The sequence below is a fragment of the Papio anubis genome, chromosome 13, assembly GCF_008728515.1.
Source record: "Papio anubis isolate 15944 chromosome 13, Panubis1.0, whole genome shotgun sequence".
Lineage (NCBI taxonomy): Eukaryota > Metazoa > Chordata > Mammalia > Primates > Cercopithecidae > Papio > Papio anubis.
The window spans coordinates 6,126,242-6,142,878 of NC_044988.1; the positions used below are offsets into that span (position 1 = coordinate 6,126,242).

Below are 16,637 nucleotides of genomic sequence, written 5' to 3' on the forward strand. Positions count from 1 at the left end.
TGTGCACGTATACACAAACACGTACCCATCCCTGTGTACTCTTCGCCTCAAGAACCATCTTCACGCTTAATCAGTCCTCCTCTTTGTGTTCCATACTCCCTTAAAGATGTGGAATTTTTTGAAATTAATAGTCATTTTTTAGAACAGTTTTAGGTTTACAGAAAAATTGAACAGAAAATCCAGTCTTCCCATCCTCCTTCTCATAGTTTCCCTTATTTTAATGTCTTGCATTCATGTGATACGTTTATTGCCGCTGAGCCGATATTGATACATTATTATTAACTAAACTCAGTAGTTTACATTAGGACTTGTTCTTTGTGTTTTACCTTCTATGGGTTTTGCCCAGTGTATAGTGACGTGCGCTCACCATTACAGTATCATACAGAATAGTTTCACTGCCCTAAAACCCCAGTGTGCCTCCTGGAATCCATCCCTCCCTCCCTCATAATCCGTGGCATCCACTGGCCTTTCTCCATAGTCAGTCTCTGTAGTTTTGCTGTCCATGGTTTTGCATTTTCTAGAATGTCATATGGTTGGAATCATACAGTACGTAGCCTTCAGATTGGCTCATTTCACCCAGTAATACGCATTTAAGTTTCCTCTCTGTCTTTTTGTGGCTTGATAACTCGGTTTTTTTTTAGCACTAAATAATACTCCAGTGTCTGGATATACCACAGTTTGTTTATCCATTCACCTACGGAAGGACATCTTGTTGCTTCCAAGTTTTGACAATTATGAATAAAGCTGCCGTAAACATCTATGTACAGGTTTTTGTGTGGACTTAACGTTTTTTACTTATTTGGATAAATACCAAGTAACAAAATTGCTGGATCTTTTTACTTCTTTGGATAAACACCAATACCAAGTAACAAAATTGCTGGATTACAAGATGCTGGATCATAAAATAAGTCATTGGCAGGAGCTGGCACCTCCCAGAGCTCTAACAGACTTTGTGTGTTTTTACCAGGGATGATTACCACGAGGATGGGTTCTGCCAGCCTTACCGCGGAATTGCCTGTGCGCGCTTCATTGGCAACCGGACCATTTATGTGGACTCGCTCCAGATGCAGGGGGAAATTGAAAACCGAATCACAGGTGGGAGCTGCAGACCTTTCTCACAGGATGATAAGCACACGCACAGCCACCTGTCGCACAGATGGTGGCCACTGTGTTTCATCAGTTAATGGCATGGACATTGGGTCCCTCTTCCATCTCATCTGTAGTAGAAAACCAGAGAACTTTTTTAGACGTAGTTGCAATTGCTAACATGATTTGCCCTAAAAATGTTCCTGGCCTGTATGTTTAAATTAGCAAGTGTGGGTTGCTTGGAATATACTTCTGCACTTTTAACTCAGCCAGACTGTGTGGGTCCAAAGCACTGTCCTTACTGCATCACCAGGGCCTTCGGTCCCGGGCCCGCCACACTGGCGCAGGCAACCTCAGCGCCCCCACACTAACTCTGCTTGACTTCTCATTCTGCACTTCCTGACTCTTCTATCCTCTCTGAGCCACATTTGGTCCAAAGGCACCCAGGCCTGATTGCAGTGGTCTGGGGGAAAGAGTCGCGGGTCATCAGTGGTAGGGATACTGCAGTGAACACATATTTTGTCAGTCCTGGGTTTCCAGAGAACAAAGCCAAGTCTTTGAGTACCTGGTTCAGGGTCTGAGAAAGTGGCAGGTCATTTAGGAACTGCAGCTGCTCATCCTTGGTCTCTTTAAGACTTAACTTCTCTGATAGGCTGTCCCAGTTTGAAGCATACAACTCATTGGTGGGGTCCAGGGTCCTTCTTAGGGGAAAGGCCTTGGAAAGCAAGAAAATGAATTAGACAGAAGTCCTACAGAGCCCTCCTCCTGCTGTCCCTGCTCTCCCCACAAACACATACACGTTTTCTCTCCAGACCCCATAAGGAGCAAGAAATATCCTGTGCAGATGGCAGGTGCCCCAGCACCTCAGTTTAGTTGGATCCTCCCCATGGGAGCGGGAGGCTCTGCTGCAGGTTAGAATCAGTGGGTGATCTCTGATGCCTGTGCTCCCAGGAGAGGGTGATGGGGCAAAGGGGATACAGGGCACTGACCTGGTAAGGGGTGACAATGAGGATCCAAGGCAAAAAGTCACCTCATGTCACTGACAAGCCCTTCTAAGTTCAAGTCACCCTCAGACTAGAGAGCCGAAGGTCACATTCACGGTCACAGAAGAGACTGCCTGGCCCATGCTGGTACAGAGACCTCTGAGGACAGGGCCAGGGGGTCCTGTGCAAAGTGAAAGAGCCATCATGAGACAGAGAGGAACCTGGAGGTGCCATCCTGTTCTAGCGGGAGGTGGTTTTGAAAATACAGCTACCTCTCACTGCAAAAGCTTTCTTTGCCATTAAAGTAGAACTTCTCAAAGGATTTTACCGAAATACACAGTGGGAAATAGAGAGTGTACTTTATACCATGACTTAGTATACACATGCATGTATTTCACACAACTGCCATAGGTTATAGGGAATAACTTTCACCCTTCCTAAAAGCGGTGCACTTGGATTTTTCTCTTCGATTTTATTTCATTAAAGAAAAAGGTGGCCGAGTGTGGTGGCTCATGCCTGTAATCCTAGCACTTTGGGAGGACTGAGTGCTAGGGAGGCTGAGGCGGGCAAATCACGAGGTCAAGGGTTCAAGACCAGCCTGACCAACATGGTGCAACCCCCGTCTCTACTAAAAGTACAAAAAATTAGCTCGGCATGGTGGCGGGTGCCTGTAATCCCAGCTACTCGCGAGGCTGAGGCAGAAAAATCACTTGAACCCAGGAGGTGGAAGTTGCAGTGAGCCCAGATCGCACCACTGTACTCCAGCCCCAGCAACAGAGCGAGACTATCTCAAAAAAAAAAAAAAAAAAAAGCCCTTAGTAGGAACCATGTGCACTCTGACATCCTCTAGTCTGTTCTTATCGTCTTTGAAAATGCTAGCCGCACACTCCAGAATTAATTAGACACCCCACTAATTGGCAAGCACTGATCCAGGGCACACGATTGTCCCTCAGTTATCTCTTCAGGAGTTAAGGAATCAACTTGCATCCAAGCAGCCTGGTTTTATAGCAGCTTTTAGAGAAGAGTGTAGAATGAGGATTTTCTAGGTCGGTGGCTTTTCGAAAACAATAAATTTGAAGTTGCCCTCAACAGACTTGTGGTTTTGAAATAAGCATAGTAATGACTGTTGTGTGCAGTGTTCTGTTGGAAAGCGTTGTGTGACATTCAGGGTGTGGACAGATAACAGGATGTGAGTTGTTGGATCTCTTTGGTGCCTGGAATTGCACTTTCAGAAAGAAGAAGTACATTCTCAGGGTGAGGAGAAGGAGAAAGGAGGAATGCTATAAAGATGAGCGGAGACATCGCATCAGTGGATTAGCCCAAAACAAGTGACAGCTTTGGCGTTCTTAGGCAGTCTTTCCCTGTCCGGAGGTCAAGGCCTACCTGCATTTTTGACAGCCTTCCATATAATCCCAAATCCGTAATGATGGGATTGAACCGGACTGAAGCCTCAGTTCTTCCTCCAAATCCAAGACATCCTGTATTGTAACCGCTTACCCTCTCTGTTCCTCCATTTAAATATCGGCCACAGGAACCCGGAGGAGGGGAGGTGATGTGATGAGCACAGCAGTGCCCGCACACAGTCAGGACAGTGCGGCTGCTCCCGCCCACTGACACTACCTGTTACCCGACCCCTGGGCCCGTTCATGCCGAGGGCCACGTTATAGGCTGTGTGTGCACTCTCATGTCCCAGTGTGGGGTCTCAAATCACCCTTCAGGTACAGAAACAGGCCCGGAAAGGCGTGAGTGATACCACAAAGTGATCACGCACCAGGCTGTTCCCACACAGCTGCCCCTCCTGTTCCTGGTTGGGTTCCCAGGGAATGACTGACAGCGGCACTGCCACCTGCTGGCCAAAACCTGGCACAGCACGTACACGCTTTCCTTGCCTGGAGGTCAATTGAGGCCAGCATTCTGGACAGTCCTCTGTATAATCACCAAATAATCGCCAAATCTGTAATGATGGGATTGAACTGCATTTATGGGTGGAGCTATGGCTCCTCAGGGACTAAATGCCAGCTTCTGGTTTTTTCCTACGCTGGAGAACACAGTCTCAGCTGGGTGTGCAGGCAAAGGGGCCTGTCTGCCTCCAGTGTCCCCAAGCTCAATTGTTGTAAACCAGCCTTTCACAGGTGAAAGTGGGGTAGTGAGCCCAGGGCAGGCTGATGCAGTCCTTAGAGTCCTGCCTTGGCCAGCTTCTTCGCCCCTACCAGTGTCCAGCCATGCCCCCAGGTGCAGCAGATCTCCCCCCAATGCCCACACTTTGTTCCCGAACTCACCCCGTAGTCTCGCGCCAGGCTGCATCCTCTGATATCTTGCCCTTAAAAAATAAACTTCCCTACCAAAGGGGGCTCTGGATCTTGGGGTTTCTCTGCTCCCCCTTATCATAGAACCTTCCAGAGTTTTAAGGCGGCCCTCCTTCCACTTCGTTGCTGTCACCGTCTTGGCTTTCCACATTTTACCAGCTGCCTGCCTCCTCCAGCTGCAGTTCACAGTGCTGAGCTGACTTCCTCTTCTGGGACAGGCTTCTCTCCAGACAGGCCTGGGACATTGGGAAGCCCGGGGCTGGGTACTGCACCTCTTGGCTTCTCCACACATAGCGGGTCCTTAGGATCTGCTTTTGCATCTGAAGTCTGAACCGTCCTGTCCTGGAAGAAGCACCTAGCGGAGTGAGCTAGAGGGCCGAGTTTTCCTTCTTTCTCGTTCTGCTTCTGATGTTTCTAAGTGAGGCCTGGGACCAGGGGCTTTTCTGTGTCTGCTGCAAATCAGAGCAGGTGATGGGCAGGCTGGCCTGCTGGTGGGGAGCCTCTCCAGGGTGGTGTGCGGGGCTCAGGGTTGGGGAGTCTGGGGCGGGGCGGGGTATCAGGGGGCCGAGTGGGCAATCTGGGATGCGGGGCTGGGGGTGGGGACCGGATGAATGTCAGGGGCGCGAGGTGGGTCTACCGCTAACGCGAGTCTCGCGGGCTCTGCAGCGGCCTTCACCATGATCGGCACCTCTACGCACCTGTCGGACCAGTGCTCGCAGTTCGCCATCCCATCCTTCTGCCACTTCGTGTTCCCTCTGTGCGACGCGCGCTCCCGGGCACCCAAGCCGCGTGAGCTGTGCCGCGACGAGTGCGAGGTGCTGGAGAGCGACCTGTGCCGCCAGGAATACACCATCGCCCGCTCCAACCCGCTTATCCTCATGCGTCTGCAGCTGCCCAAGTGTGAGGCGCTGCCCATGCCCGAGAGCCCCGACGCTGCCAACTGCATGCGCATCGGCATCCCGGCCGAGAGGCTGGGCCGCTGTGAGTGCCCGAGGGCCCCGGGCGGGACCGGCGGGCGCAGGGATTGTAGGGCCCTTGAAATGTGTATAGGGCGGCGGGTAAAGCCCAGGGAGCCCCATCTGTCCGGGCCCCGTGGAACCCCGTTAGCAGCTGAGGGCCCCACAGCCCAGACCTCCATTCCAGCAGGGCAGCAGGTGGGGCCTTGGAGCAGAGGCTTTGGAGCCATTCAGCCCAGGGCTCGCATCTGGGCTTGCACTGCGTCCAGCTGTGGGACTCAGGAGAAGTCCCTCCACCTGCTTGAGCCTGGGATTTTCCTTCTCTGAAATGGGAGTGATCTCATTTCTTGTGGAAATGGCTGTTGGGGGCATGAGAGGAGACAGGGCCAGCTTCCTGATTTTCCCGATGGTCAGCACGCACTGGGGCGCCCGGGGAAATGCAGACTTTCAACTCCTGCCCCAACCTCCTGAAACCTGGAGGACCGGTCCCCAGAAACCTGTAGGATCCTTAGCTTTGGACAAGTGTGAGGCCCGCGGAGATGCTGCAGGACTGGCCTGGGGGGCACCAGAGAAGAACCTGTGATGATCAGGCATGGCTAGGGAAGGAAATACTGCAAGCACCCTGCACCTTTCTCCAGCTCCCTGCATCGTGGGCCTAGGGGATAAGCGTGGGGGATGGGGACAGTTCTGAGCCCGGGGCCTGGGTGTGGCCTTTTTGGGGTCTCACAGGACGGAGGAGCATGCTCCCTACTGCCCCTCCTGCTGGCAGCAGAGCAGCCCCTGCCCTCTGGAGGCTTAGTAAACCGCAAGCTGTTGAGCCCCAGAAGGGTGACCGTGGCCAGTCAGGCTGACAGACACAGGACAGGGAGCCGTGCTGATGTCCCTGAGGAAAACCATTGGTTCACATCACTGCATCCATCAGGGTTGTTGCTTCCCTGAGGAGTGAGACCCAGGGAACGGGCCACCTCCGCCACCGCTCCAGGACTGTATTTAGCATGGTTGGCTAATCTGAGGGTCCAGGAATGGGGAGGACTTCTTACCAGGACAGTGAGGGCCTGATCCCCAGGCCCATTGCCTGCATTTCAACCCTCACTGTGACTCTGGGCAAGTTGCTAAGCTCTCATATCCTTATATTCCGTGGGGATGACACCAGTACTAACCCGTGGGGCTGGAATGAAGGTCAAATGAGGCAATATTTAGGAAGGGGTTGTTTTGTTTGTTTGTTTGTTTTGAGACAGATTCTCACTCTGTCACCTAGGCTTTAGTGCAGTAGCACAGTCTCGACTCACTGCAACCGCCACTTCTCAAGTTCAAGCGATTCCCCTGCCTCAGCCTCCTGAGTAGCTGGGACTACAGACGTGCACTACCGCACCTAGCTAATTTTTGTATTTTTAGTAGAGATGGGGTTTCACCATGTTGGCCAGGCTGGTCTCGAACTCCTGACCTCAAGTGATCCACCCGCCTTGTGAGCCATGGTGTCCAGCCAGAAGGGTTTAGAGCAGCGCCTGACACATGGTAAACACTACAGAAATGTTCACCAAATGCACACACCAACTCCAGGGTTCCTCCATGGAGGTGTCATGGCCTGCACTCTTCTCACCCATGGCTGAGCAGGGTACCCTGAGGTGGAGGGGCCGGGCCTGGGAGTTCGCCCTTCTTGCCCGCACAGTTGGCTTTCTTCCTACAGCAAGTGATCCTGAGGCTGGGGGTAACACCGTCATTCTGGTGGGGGGGTGGTGTGCAAGTGCCTCATGGGTCCTAGAGATGGTCTGGGGGCTGTGGAATAACTTCCGACAGTTTCCTTCCCCATATATATCCCTGATGTGCCCTGCATTTAATTTGTGGGCTTGGGACTTCATTAAGCCATTACTTGTAATGCCTCTTTTCTGGTAAGTTATGTGAAATCTTTGGATCTTTTGGAAATTCTAGTTTGGGCATGTGTAGGCAGAATGGTTTTTTTGTACCCCGGAGGTTTTCCTAACGTGTTTTCCTTGTTCAGACCATCAGTGCTATAACGGCTCAGGCACGGATTACAGAGGAACGGCAAGCACCACCAAGTCAGGTCACCAGTGCCAGCCGTGGGCCCTGCAGCACCCCCACAGCCACCACCTGTCCAGCACAGACTTCCCTGAGCTTGGAGGGGGGCACGCCTACTGCCGGAACCCCGGAGGCCAGATGGAGGGCCCCTGGTGCTTTACGCAGAATAAAAACGTACGCATGGAACTGTGTGACGTACCCTCGTGTAGTATGTATTCTCTCTCTTTTTTTACTGTGTTGATTGTTGAGTGAACCTTGTGATGAGGGCATTCTGTCCTGACCTGAGTTGGGGTGTGCCTCTGTACAGTGGCGACCAGAGACCTCTGATCTTACCACGGTGACCATTTTAAATAAAGCTTTTGGGCCAAGCACAGTGGCCGATGCCTGTAATCCCAGCACTTTGGGAGGCCGAGGTGGGCAGATCGCTTGAGGTCAGGAGTTCAAGACCAGCCTGGTCAACATGATGAAACCTCATCTCTACTAAAAATACAAAAATTAGCTGGGTGTGGTGGCACACACCGGTAATCCCAGCTACTCAAGAGGCTGAGGCAGGGGAATGACTTGAGCCCGGGAAGCGGAGGTTGCAGTGAGCAAAGATGACCGCACTGCACTCCAGCCTGGGCAATAGAGTGAGACCCTGTCTCGAAACTAAATAAATAAATAAATAAATAAATAAATAAATAACACAAGTTGTTATTGGTTATGAAAGTAACATCTGACCATTATAAGACATTTTAAAATATAGAGAAGTCTGAAGAGTCATGTGCAGATCACCCCTAATGTTACCACCCAGCAGTGACTTCTTTGCATTTTGGCCCACCCCCTTCCACCAGCCCTTTTCCCGCGTATGGATGGTCCTGGGATATTCACTTTGACGTTTTGTTTCTCCATTAACATTATTGCCCAGTGCGGTGGCTCACAACCTGTAATCCCAGTACTTTGGGAGGCCAAGACAAGTGGATCTCTTGAGCCCAGGAGTTTGAAACCAGCGTGAGCAACATGGCAAAGACCTGTCTCTACAAAAAATACAGAAATTGCCCAGGCGTGGTGGCATGCCTGCTTGGGTGGTGGAGGTGGGAGGACTGCTTGAGCCAGTAGTGAGCCATGATGGTGGCGCTACACTCCAGCCTGGGCAACGAAACAAGACCTTTTCTCAAAACCAAAAAATAACAAAAAAACGCCATTATTGCTCAGTATTTCCTAATAGTAGTAAAAATATTTCCCTTCCACCTACCAGCTTTTGAGCTTTTCACTGCTTCTCAGGTTTGGTGGAGTGAGGCGAAAATAGAATGCATTGCTTGTCCCCATTGCTTGTAAGCGTGTCTTTGACGTCATGAATACGGAAGCGCGTGTAGTTAACGGTTGACAGCTTTAACAGTTCTCACCTCTGTCTTAGTCATGGCCGGTTCGCCAGTTCCAGGCAGCAGGATAACCAAGGCCGGGCTGGGAGCTGGAAGCAGCAATTGGTGAATGAGTGGGCACCCGCTATAGAGAGCAGCGGGTGAAGCAAGGCTGGGCTCACCGTGCACCTGGAGACCTCCGGGGGTGCAGGCCCGCGTGTCTCTACTCTGAAGCGCAGGAAGTAAACACTGGCACTGATGACCTTCCTGACGTGTGATTCAGCAGCTCCAGATTTGGCATTGCCTCTGGCTCAGCAGATCAGACACAAATCTTCAAGAATGTGTTCATTATGGGAGAACAAATTTTAAGAATGAAATTATCAGTCATTCAAATTGCGGTCTAGGCACTCTGGAGCACGCTAGACCTTAAAGGTTTCCTGCAATGAAGGATGGCCCTGTGCCCTGTAAGGAACAAAAGCAGGTTGTAGGACAGAGCTGTGGTAGAGGTGCTTTTTTGCTCATTGTTTTGTTTCTGGCAAAAAAAAAAAATGAGTGGGAGTGTGTGTATGAGCACACACAGGCTCCTGACTTTTATGAGGTTTTGGAAAGATGGATATCAAACTTTTAGCAGTGATTTCCCCAGACCTACAAAAGTGTTCAAATATAAGACTTTTTTTTTTTTTTTTTTTTTTTTTTTTACAGTGAGTAGGAATTACTTTTCTAATTAAAAATAAATCAAAACATGAAAAAAATGTATGATTTTGGGCCAGTTATTAGAATCTTGTATTGCAGGTTTGTACTTACAGGGCATAAATGGAAGGATATTTATTGCAGAATCACTTGTGAGAGCTAAACACAAAACAGACTGTTTATCAGTAGGGCTGGATGGGGCAGTTGGAGACGCCCGTTCCGTGGAGTGGCATGCAGCTGTGGGAGAACACGCACGTCTATCTGCTGCAACATGAGCTGCTGTCCAAGAGATTTTATTCTGCCGAAAAACCAGGAGCAGGAAAATACGGATGATATGACTCTACTTAAAATGAAGTTCATGTAGGCCGGGTGTGGTGGCTCACGCCTGTAATCCCAGCACTTCGGGAGACCAAGGCAGGCGGATCATCTGAGGTCAGGAGTTCAAGATCAGCCTGGCCAATGGGGTGAAACCTGGTCTCTACTAAACATACAAAAATTAGCCAGGCATGGTGGCGGGCACCTATAATCCCAGCTACTCGGGTGGCTGAGGCAGGAGAATCACTTGAACCTGCGGGGGCAGAGGTTGCAGTGAGCTGAGATCCCACAACTGCACGCCAGCCTGGAAACAGAGCGAGACTCCGTCTCAAAAATAAACACTCTGTCTCAAAAATAAATAAAATAAAGCTCATTCAACATTCGAATTAAGAAAACCATATAAAACTACTGTGTCTATATGTCAGAATAGTTGAATATCGGTTGTTCCATGTGGTTTAACCTAAAATATATGCAAAGTTCGGAGAACACGAAACTTAACCATTTATAGTCTTCAGGAAAGAAGGCTGTTAGAAATACGATCTTTTGAAAGGCCAGATTTCTATAATACCACAATTTTTCCCAGTAAGCATGAGTCGTGTTGGTAACGTTAAGTAGAGAATAAAAGCAGGTGATGGTGTTGGTGTGAGCTCACACCTCTGGTCTTGACCTGAGAGAGGCCTGGACTCTCCTGCCAACCTTAATAATGAAAAATGAACCAAACCCTAGTAAGAAAGAAAGAATCGGCATCCCCGGTGCCTGTAAGATTTCTGGGACACCTGCCTTGGAACCCATTCAGAGGGGAAGCTGCTAGGTGGGGCCAGAAGAAAGTTTTGTTTGTGGTTTTACATGATTTCATCTTATTTTGGGGAGCAGGGGTGGGGCAAGGCTGGGTTTGGGACAAGGTGCTTTTTTCCTAAGGTGGTAATAGCATGTTCACTTTTAGGATTGAGTTAGCTCTTTTAGGCATCACATTGACCAGAAATCACTTGTTTGCTTCCAGATGAGGAGCGCTTTGCCCCCGGCAATGGGGCCCTCTGAGTGATACAGTTATTGGCAGGGTTAAGGAGAAAACAGAACACCGTGGTTTTCCAGGGATGTGGGAAAGTGGCTCCCTAGAGAACTCACCTTCCACCAGGCTCAGGGTCAGCCTCCTGAAATGGCACCACTTTGCCTTACATTCAACTGCTTTGATGTGCGGGGTGTTTGGGGGCCACACAGCCTGGGAGGAGCCAGTCCTGCCGGGAGGCCTGTTCAAAACCTGAGGTCACCTCTGCCTGCCTGGTGTGCCCCCTGTACTTTTCTGTAAATCCTGTAGAGGGAGACAAAGAGTTACTTTTCCCTGTGACAAAAAAATGCAGGGACGGTAGCTGGTAGCCTTGACTGTTGGTACCCCGTGCCTTCTAAGAATTCTTATGTCCCTGTTGGATATTGTACTAGGTCAAGTGCATGGACTACTGGTGCTCTATTAAATCTAGTGCATGTTTAATTATTATCCCAAAAGAATCTGTCATCATTAATTAAAAATGTGAAGAAAACATTAAAATGTTGAATGAGGAAAAGGATCGTGTCTAATCCCAGTACCAAATTTCACTCACCTTGGACAAGGATCTCCAGTGAATGTCATCAACTCGTCAGTAGCTGGGGAGGCCTTGATAAAAGTGAAATTGGGCAGAGCACCTATCTCCGATGGTTTTCAAACCTCAGGAACAGAAAGCGGATGTGGTCATTATTAATATTGAGATCATTAGAATTCGTGTACTTCTTACGCTGCGTATTCCCGCTTGTTTCCAGGTTGGGCACTTTTGGGTTTTGTTTCCCCAGGATGCAGCCGGGTGTGCGTTTTTTGGTGCATCACGTTTTTTAAGGTGTGCTGTGCCCTTTCACCCCGTTGTGTAACTTAGGTGATGACCCACGTGCGTGTGAAGGTTTTGGCTGGAGGTGGAGGGTGGGTTGGTAGAGAACTGACAGTTGAAAAGGGATGTTTTCTGAAAAATCACGAAAGCCTTATTATTCACAGGTCCTCGAGACAGCAGCAAGATGGGGATTCTGTACATCTTGGTCCCCAGCATCGCAATTCCACTGGTCATCGCTTGCCTTTTCTTCTTGGTCTGCATGTGCCGGAATAAGCAGAAGGCATCTGCGTCCACACCGCAGCGGCGACAGCTGATGGCCTCGCCCAGCCAAGACATGGAAATGCCCCTCATTAACCAGCACAAACAGGTCTCCGTGCTTACGTATTCTACCTGGGTGGCTCTGCCAGGCTTAATCCTCAGGGGTTGTTCCCCCGACATTAACTGTCTTAATTTACTTGATACATAACACATAATTATTTTAAACTCTGCTTCATTTTGCCATTTTTTTTCTGTAAACTAGATCAGGACATGTGTGTTTTAGAAAATAAATGGCAGGTGTGTTGGGAATTCACTGCCCCAGAGTTCATGGGCTTCCCTTTGCCTGGACCATGCTGCCCCTGTGGGCCCCAACGAGCATCCTCACTGTCCAGGTGCCTCAGCTCTGCCCAGAAGACACACAAGAAAAAGAGGGCTCCAGTGGCCCCCCATAATTTTTCTTGTCACTTTTGGGTTGGGTTGGTTTTGCTTTGTTTTGTTACAGGGAAGGATAGAAGAAGAGCTCTTAAATGGGAGTAGGCAGACAGGTTACCACTAAAAGGCCACCCCTCATCCCAGAGCAGCCTTAGATGGGAGTGGGGCACTGAAACACAACAGAAGAGAACGTGTGCTGCAGCCTCTCCAGCTTGTGTTGTACAAGGGTGTTTACACTCATTGCAAAGCCGCAGGGAACATCATTCTCAGCCAGCTTTGCAGGGGCTCTTCAAGGTGGCCAGGAGGGAGCTGATGCACTTGGCTCTTCAGCCCCAGAGTCAGTGAGGGTTTGCTGTGGGCAGGGGCTGGCCAGCGAGGCGAGCACAGAGCCCTGGGGCTTGCATGGTGGCCCAGGAACCTCTGGGGAGGATGAGGGCTGGCCACACAGGAGGAGCTGGCGTCACAGAGACTGAGAGAGATGAGGGTTCTCAGGGCTCCTATCACTTGTGGGGTACTCCTTCCAAGAACATGTTTAACAGAGCTCTGTAGAACAACTCGGCATTGGAGGGGACCTGGTGGGGTATGTCCGGGGCTGCCCCAGGACAGCTGGTGCCTGGGCCTGGCTGTAGGGGGGGTGTGTGGGTGTGTCCACACATGCACAAGTGGGAAGGAAGTCTGCAGTGTGTCCTAGCTGGATTTTGGAGGGACCTTATGTGTAGCCTGGTTGGGATCTGTTGAACATTGCAGACAGGAAGCAACCTTGGCATCAGAGCCGTATTTAAGGTGAAGCAGAGAGCTGTGGGTGGGCAGGCCAAGGCTGGGTGGGTGAAACCAGAGGGTCTCCTGCAAGGTCCCCCCAGTCGTGGCCGCACGGGGACTCCACTCCTCCCGGCTGCTCTGCACCTCCCTTCAGGGCTGCGGTGACAGTGGTGTTTCACGTGGGGCTTTTCTTCTTGACAGGCCAAACTCAAAGAGATCAGCCTGTCTGCAGTGAGGTTCATGGAGGAGCTGGGAGAGGACCGGTTCGGGAAAGTCTACAAGGGCCACCTGTTTGGCCCCGCCCCGGGGGAGCAGACCCAGGCCGTGGCCATCAAAACACTGAAGGACAAAGCAGAGGGGCCCCTGCGGGAGGAGTTCCGGCACGAGGCCATGCTGCGAGCACGGCTGCAACACCCCAACATCGTCTGCCTGCTGGGCGTGGTGACCAAGGACCAGCCCCTGAGCATGATCTTCAGCTACTGTTCGCACGGCGACCTCCACGAATTCCTGGTCATGCGCTCGCCGCACTCGGACGTGGGCAGCACGGACGACGACCGCACGGTGAAGTCCGCCCTGGAGCCCCCCGACTTTGTGCACCTGGTGGCACAGATCGCGGCAGGGATGGAGTACCTCTCCAGCCACCACGTGGTTCACAAGGACCTGGCCACCCGCAACGTGCTGGTGTACGACAAGCTGAACGTGAGGATCTCAGACTTGGGCCTCTTCCGAGAGGTGTATGCCGCCGATTACTATAAGCTGCTGGGGAACTCGCTGCTGCCCATCCGCTGGATGGCCCCGGAGGCCATCATGTATGGCAAGTTCTCCATCGACTCGGACATCTGGTCCTATGGCGTGGTCCTGTGGGAGGTCTTCAGCTACGGCCTGCAGCCTTACTGCGGGTACTCCAACCAGGACGTGGTGGAGATGATCCGGAACCGGCAGGTGCTGCCCTGCCCGGACGACTGTCCCGCCTGGGTGTACGCCCTCATGATCGAGTGCTGGAACGAGTTCCCCAGCCGGCGGCCCCGCTTCAAGGACATCCACAGCCGGCTCCGAGCCTGGGGCAACCTTTCCAACTACAACAGCTCGGCGCAGACCTCGGGGGCCAGCAACACCACGCAGACCAGCTCCCTGAGCACCAGCCCAGTGAGCAATGTGAGCAACGCCCGCTACGTGGGGCCCAAGCAGAAGGCCCCGCCCTTCCCACAGCCCCAGTTCATCCCCATGAAGGGTCAGATCAGACCCATGGTGCCCCCGCCGCAGCTCTACATCCCTGTCAATGGCTACCAGCCGGTGCCGGCCTATGGGGCCTACCTGCCCAATTTCTACCCAGTGCAGATCCCAATGCAGATGGCCCCGCAGCAGGTACCTCCTCAGATGGTCCCCAAGCCCAGCTCACACCACAGCGGCAGCGGCTCCACCAGCACAGGCTACGTCACCACGGCCCCCTCCAACACGTCCGTGGCGGACAGGGCAGCCCTGCTCTCAGAGGGCACCGAGGACGCACAGAACGCCCCAGAAGACGGGGCACAGAGCCCCGTGCAGGAAGCAGAGGAGGAGGAAGGCTCTGTCCCAGAGACTGAGCTGCTGGGGGACAGTGACACTCTGCAGGTGGACGAAGCCCAAGTCCAGCTGGAAGCTTGAGTGGCACCAGGGCCCAGGGTTCGGGGACGGAAACCCCGCGGAGACCCCACGGGGACCTCAGTCGCCTTTGAGAAGACACCATACCCAGCAATCACGAGAGCCCGCCGGCCAGCGGGCTTGTTCACAGACAGGGTGAGGTGGAGCCCTGCTCCTCTCTGTCCTCTGACACAGACAGCTGTCCTGCCTAGGAGCACCCAAGCCAGGCAGGGGGCCTGGTAGCACGGCATCCTGAGGAGCAGGACACATGGTCACCCCCAGGGCTGCCTATGGATTCTGGTGGTAGACTGGTAGTGAGCAGCAAATGCCTTTCAAGAAAATAGGGGGCAACTTCACTCCGTGTCGTATATGGAGCGAATATTTCGGAACGTTGGGAATAAGGGCCTGCAAAAGGCAGCGAGGGGGCACCTCGGTCTTGAGGTTCCCGACAAGCCATCTGGTCTGTTGCTTTGAGGATGAAGGGGCTCCATTTCTGCTGCCTCCCTGCCGAGAATATTCTCCCTTTAGCAGCCAAAGATTCGTTGGAACCGAGGCTGCCTTCTGCTGCCTGTTGGGGTCGGAAGACAAGGGGCTCCTGAAATGGGAGTTCCTGAGATACAACAAAACGTGTGCCTTCGAAGAAATGGACAGCTTTGTGTTTGGTGAAATGGTTTTAATTATACTGCATGTGTATTTTGCCCACTTTTTGGGAATTCAAGGGAAAGTGTTTCTTGGGTTTGGAATGTTCAGAAGAAGCAATATTGTACAGAACACAGTATTGTTATTTTTTTTTAAGAATCATGTACAGACCTTAAATGTAATTTATATGTTTTTAATATGCCATTTTCATTGAAGTATTTTGATCCTAAGATAATGATTTTAGTAATTTAACTGTTTACGTTACCCGTGTTGGGATTCAGCTGGTCTTGGTTTGCTTGTCTTTGTACCACGTGCACAGGAGGTCCATTCATTTTAGAGCCCCTGTTACACACAGACCCACAGGCAGCCGTCTGTGCCCCGCACACATCGTTGGTCCCATTTGTAAATCCCACACCTGGTGTATCCAATAAAGTGAAACAAAGCATTTGGTTGACTCTCTTGCAGGCTGTCAGGACGCGAGGCAGCGGGAGGCAGTGCTGGACGATGGAGATGCTGAATGGTGATGATTCGGGCTGAGCCCTTTCTGTGGGTTTGGGAGGTTTGCCCCGAGCCAGGAGCCCCAAGCTAATGGGGGTATCCCTTGGCAGATAAATGATGGAACTAGTCCGTGGCTTCTCTCTGTTAAGGTCTCGAATGTGGATTAGTTAATTGCAGATGGTGTGAAGATGGTCTTTGGTTTTAAACTTGTCCCCTCCTGAGGTCCCAGAGCCCCTGAGAGTTTTAAACCTGGAGCCTGGCACTTCTGGGGGCCCTGGAGCAGGGCTGAGTTCAAGGGAGGGGGTGAAAGAGAATGGGCCTCCTTCACAGGCTTCCTGCATCCCCTGCTCCATCTCCAGTGCAGTTGGCTGGTCCAAGGTACACCTGGGTCAGAGCACAGCTGTTACAGGGTCACCTGGGGAGAAGTGGCTTCAGAGCTTCCAGTATAACTGGTGTGGAGAGAGGATGCAGAGACTCGGGTGTAACAAGTCCCCTCACTTGGAGTAGATCCCACATAGTAGGTCATCAAACGGACCATGTCGACCTGAAATCTTGTCATAGGGGAGAAATCTTTCTCTTTTCTTTTTTTTTTTTTTTTTTTTTTAAGACAGAGTCTCGCTGTGTTGCCAGGCTGGAGTGCAGTGGCACGATCTTAGCTCACTGTAACCTCCACCTCCCGGGTTCAAGCGATTCTCTTGCCTCAGCCTCCCAAGTAGCTGGGACTACAGGCATGCGCCACCATGCCCGGCTAATTTTTGTATTTTTAGTACAGATGGGTTTCACCACATTGGCCAGGATGGTCTCGATCTCTTGACCTCGTGATCCACCCGCCTTGGCCTCCCAAAGTGCTGGGATTACAGGCATG

The 16,637-nt window shown here is 51.6% G+C and overlaps 1 protein-coding gene across 4 annotated transcripts in view; it reads left to right on the forward strand.

The window, feature by feature from the left end:
• ROR2 (receptor tyrosine kinase like orphan receptor 2) overlaps positions 1-15,720 on the forward strand; it is a 219,391-nt gene extending 203,671 nt beyond the window's left edge. For 2 of the 4 annotated variants that reach the window (XM_021927681.2, XM_031654050.1), the window contains exons 5-9: positions 968-1,095; positions 5,042-5,356; positions 7,331-7,576; positions 11,731-11,933; positions 13,217-15,720. In XM_021927681.2, coding sequence (XP_021783373.1) covers positions 968-1,095; positions 5,042-5,356; positions 7,331-7,576; positions 11,731-11,933; positions 13,217-14,659 — 2,335 coding nt within the window. In that variant the 3' untranslated portion in view covers positions 14,660-15,720. Of the gene's footprint in view, positions 1-967; positions 1,096-5,041; positions 5,357-7,330; positions 7,577-11,730; positions 12,026-13,216 lie in introns of those variants that run through there. The other 2 variants (XR_002517701.2, XM_021927682.2) reach the window with 2 other exon arrangements.
• The last annotated feature ends 917 nt before the right edge of the window (positions 15,721-16,637 follow it).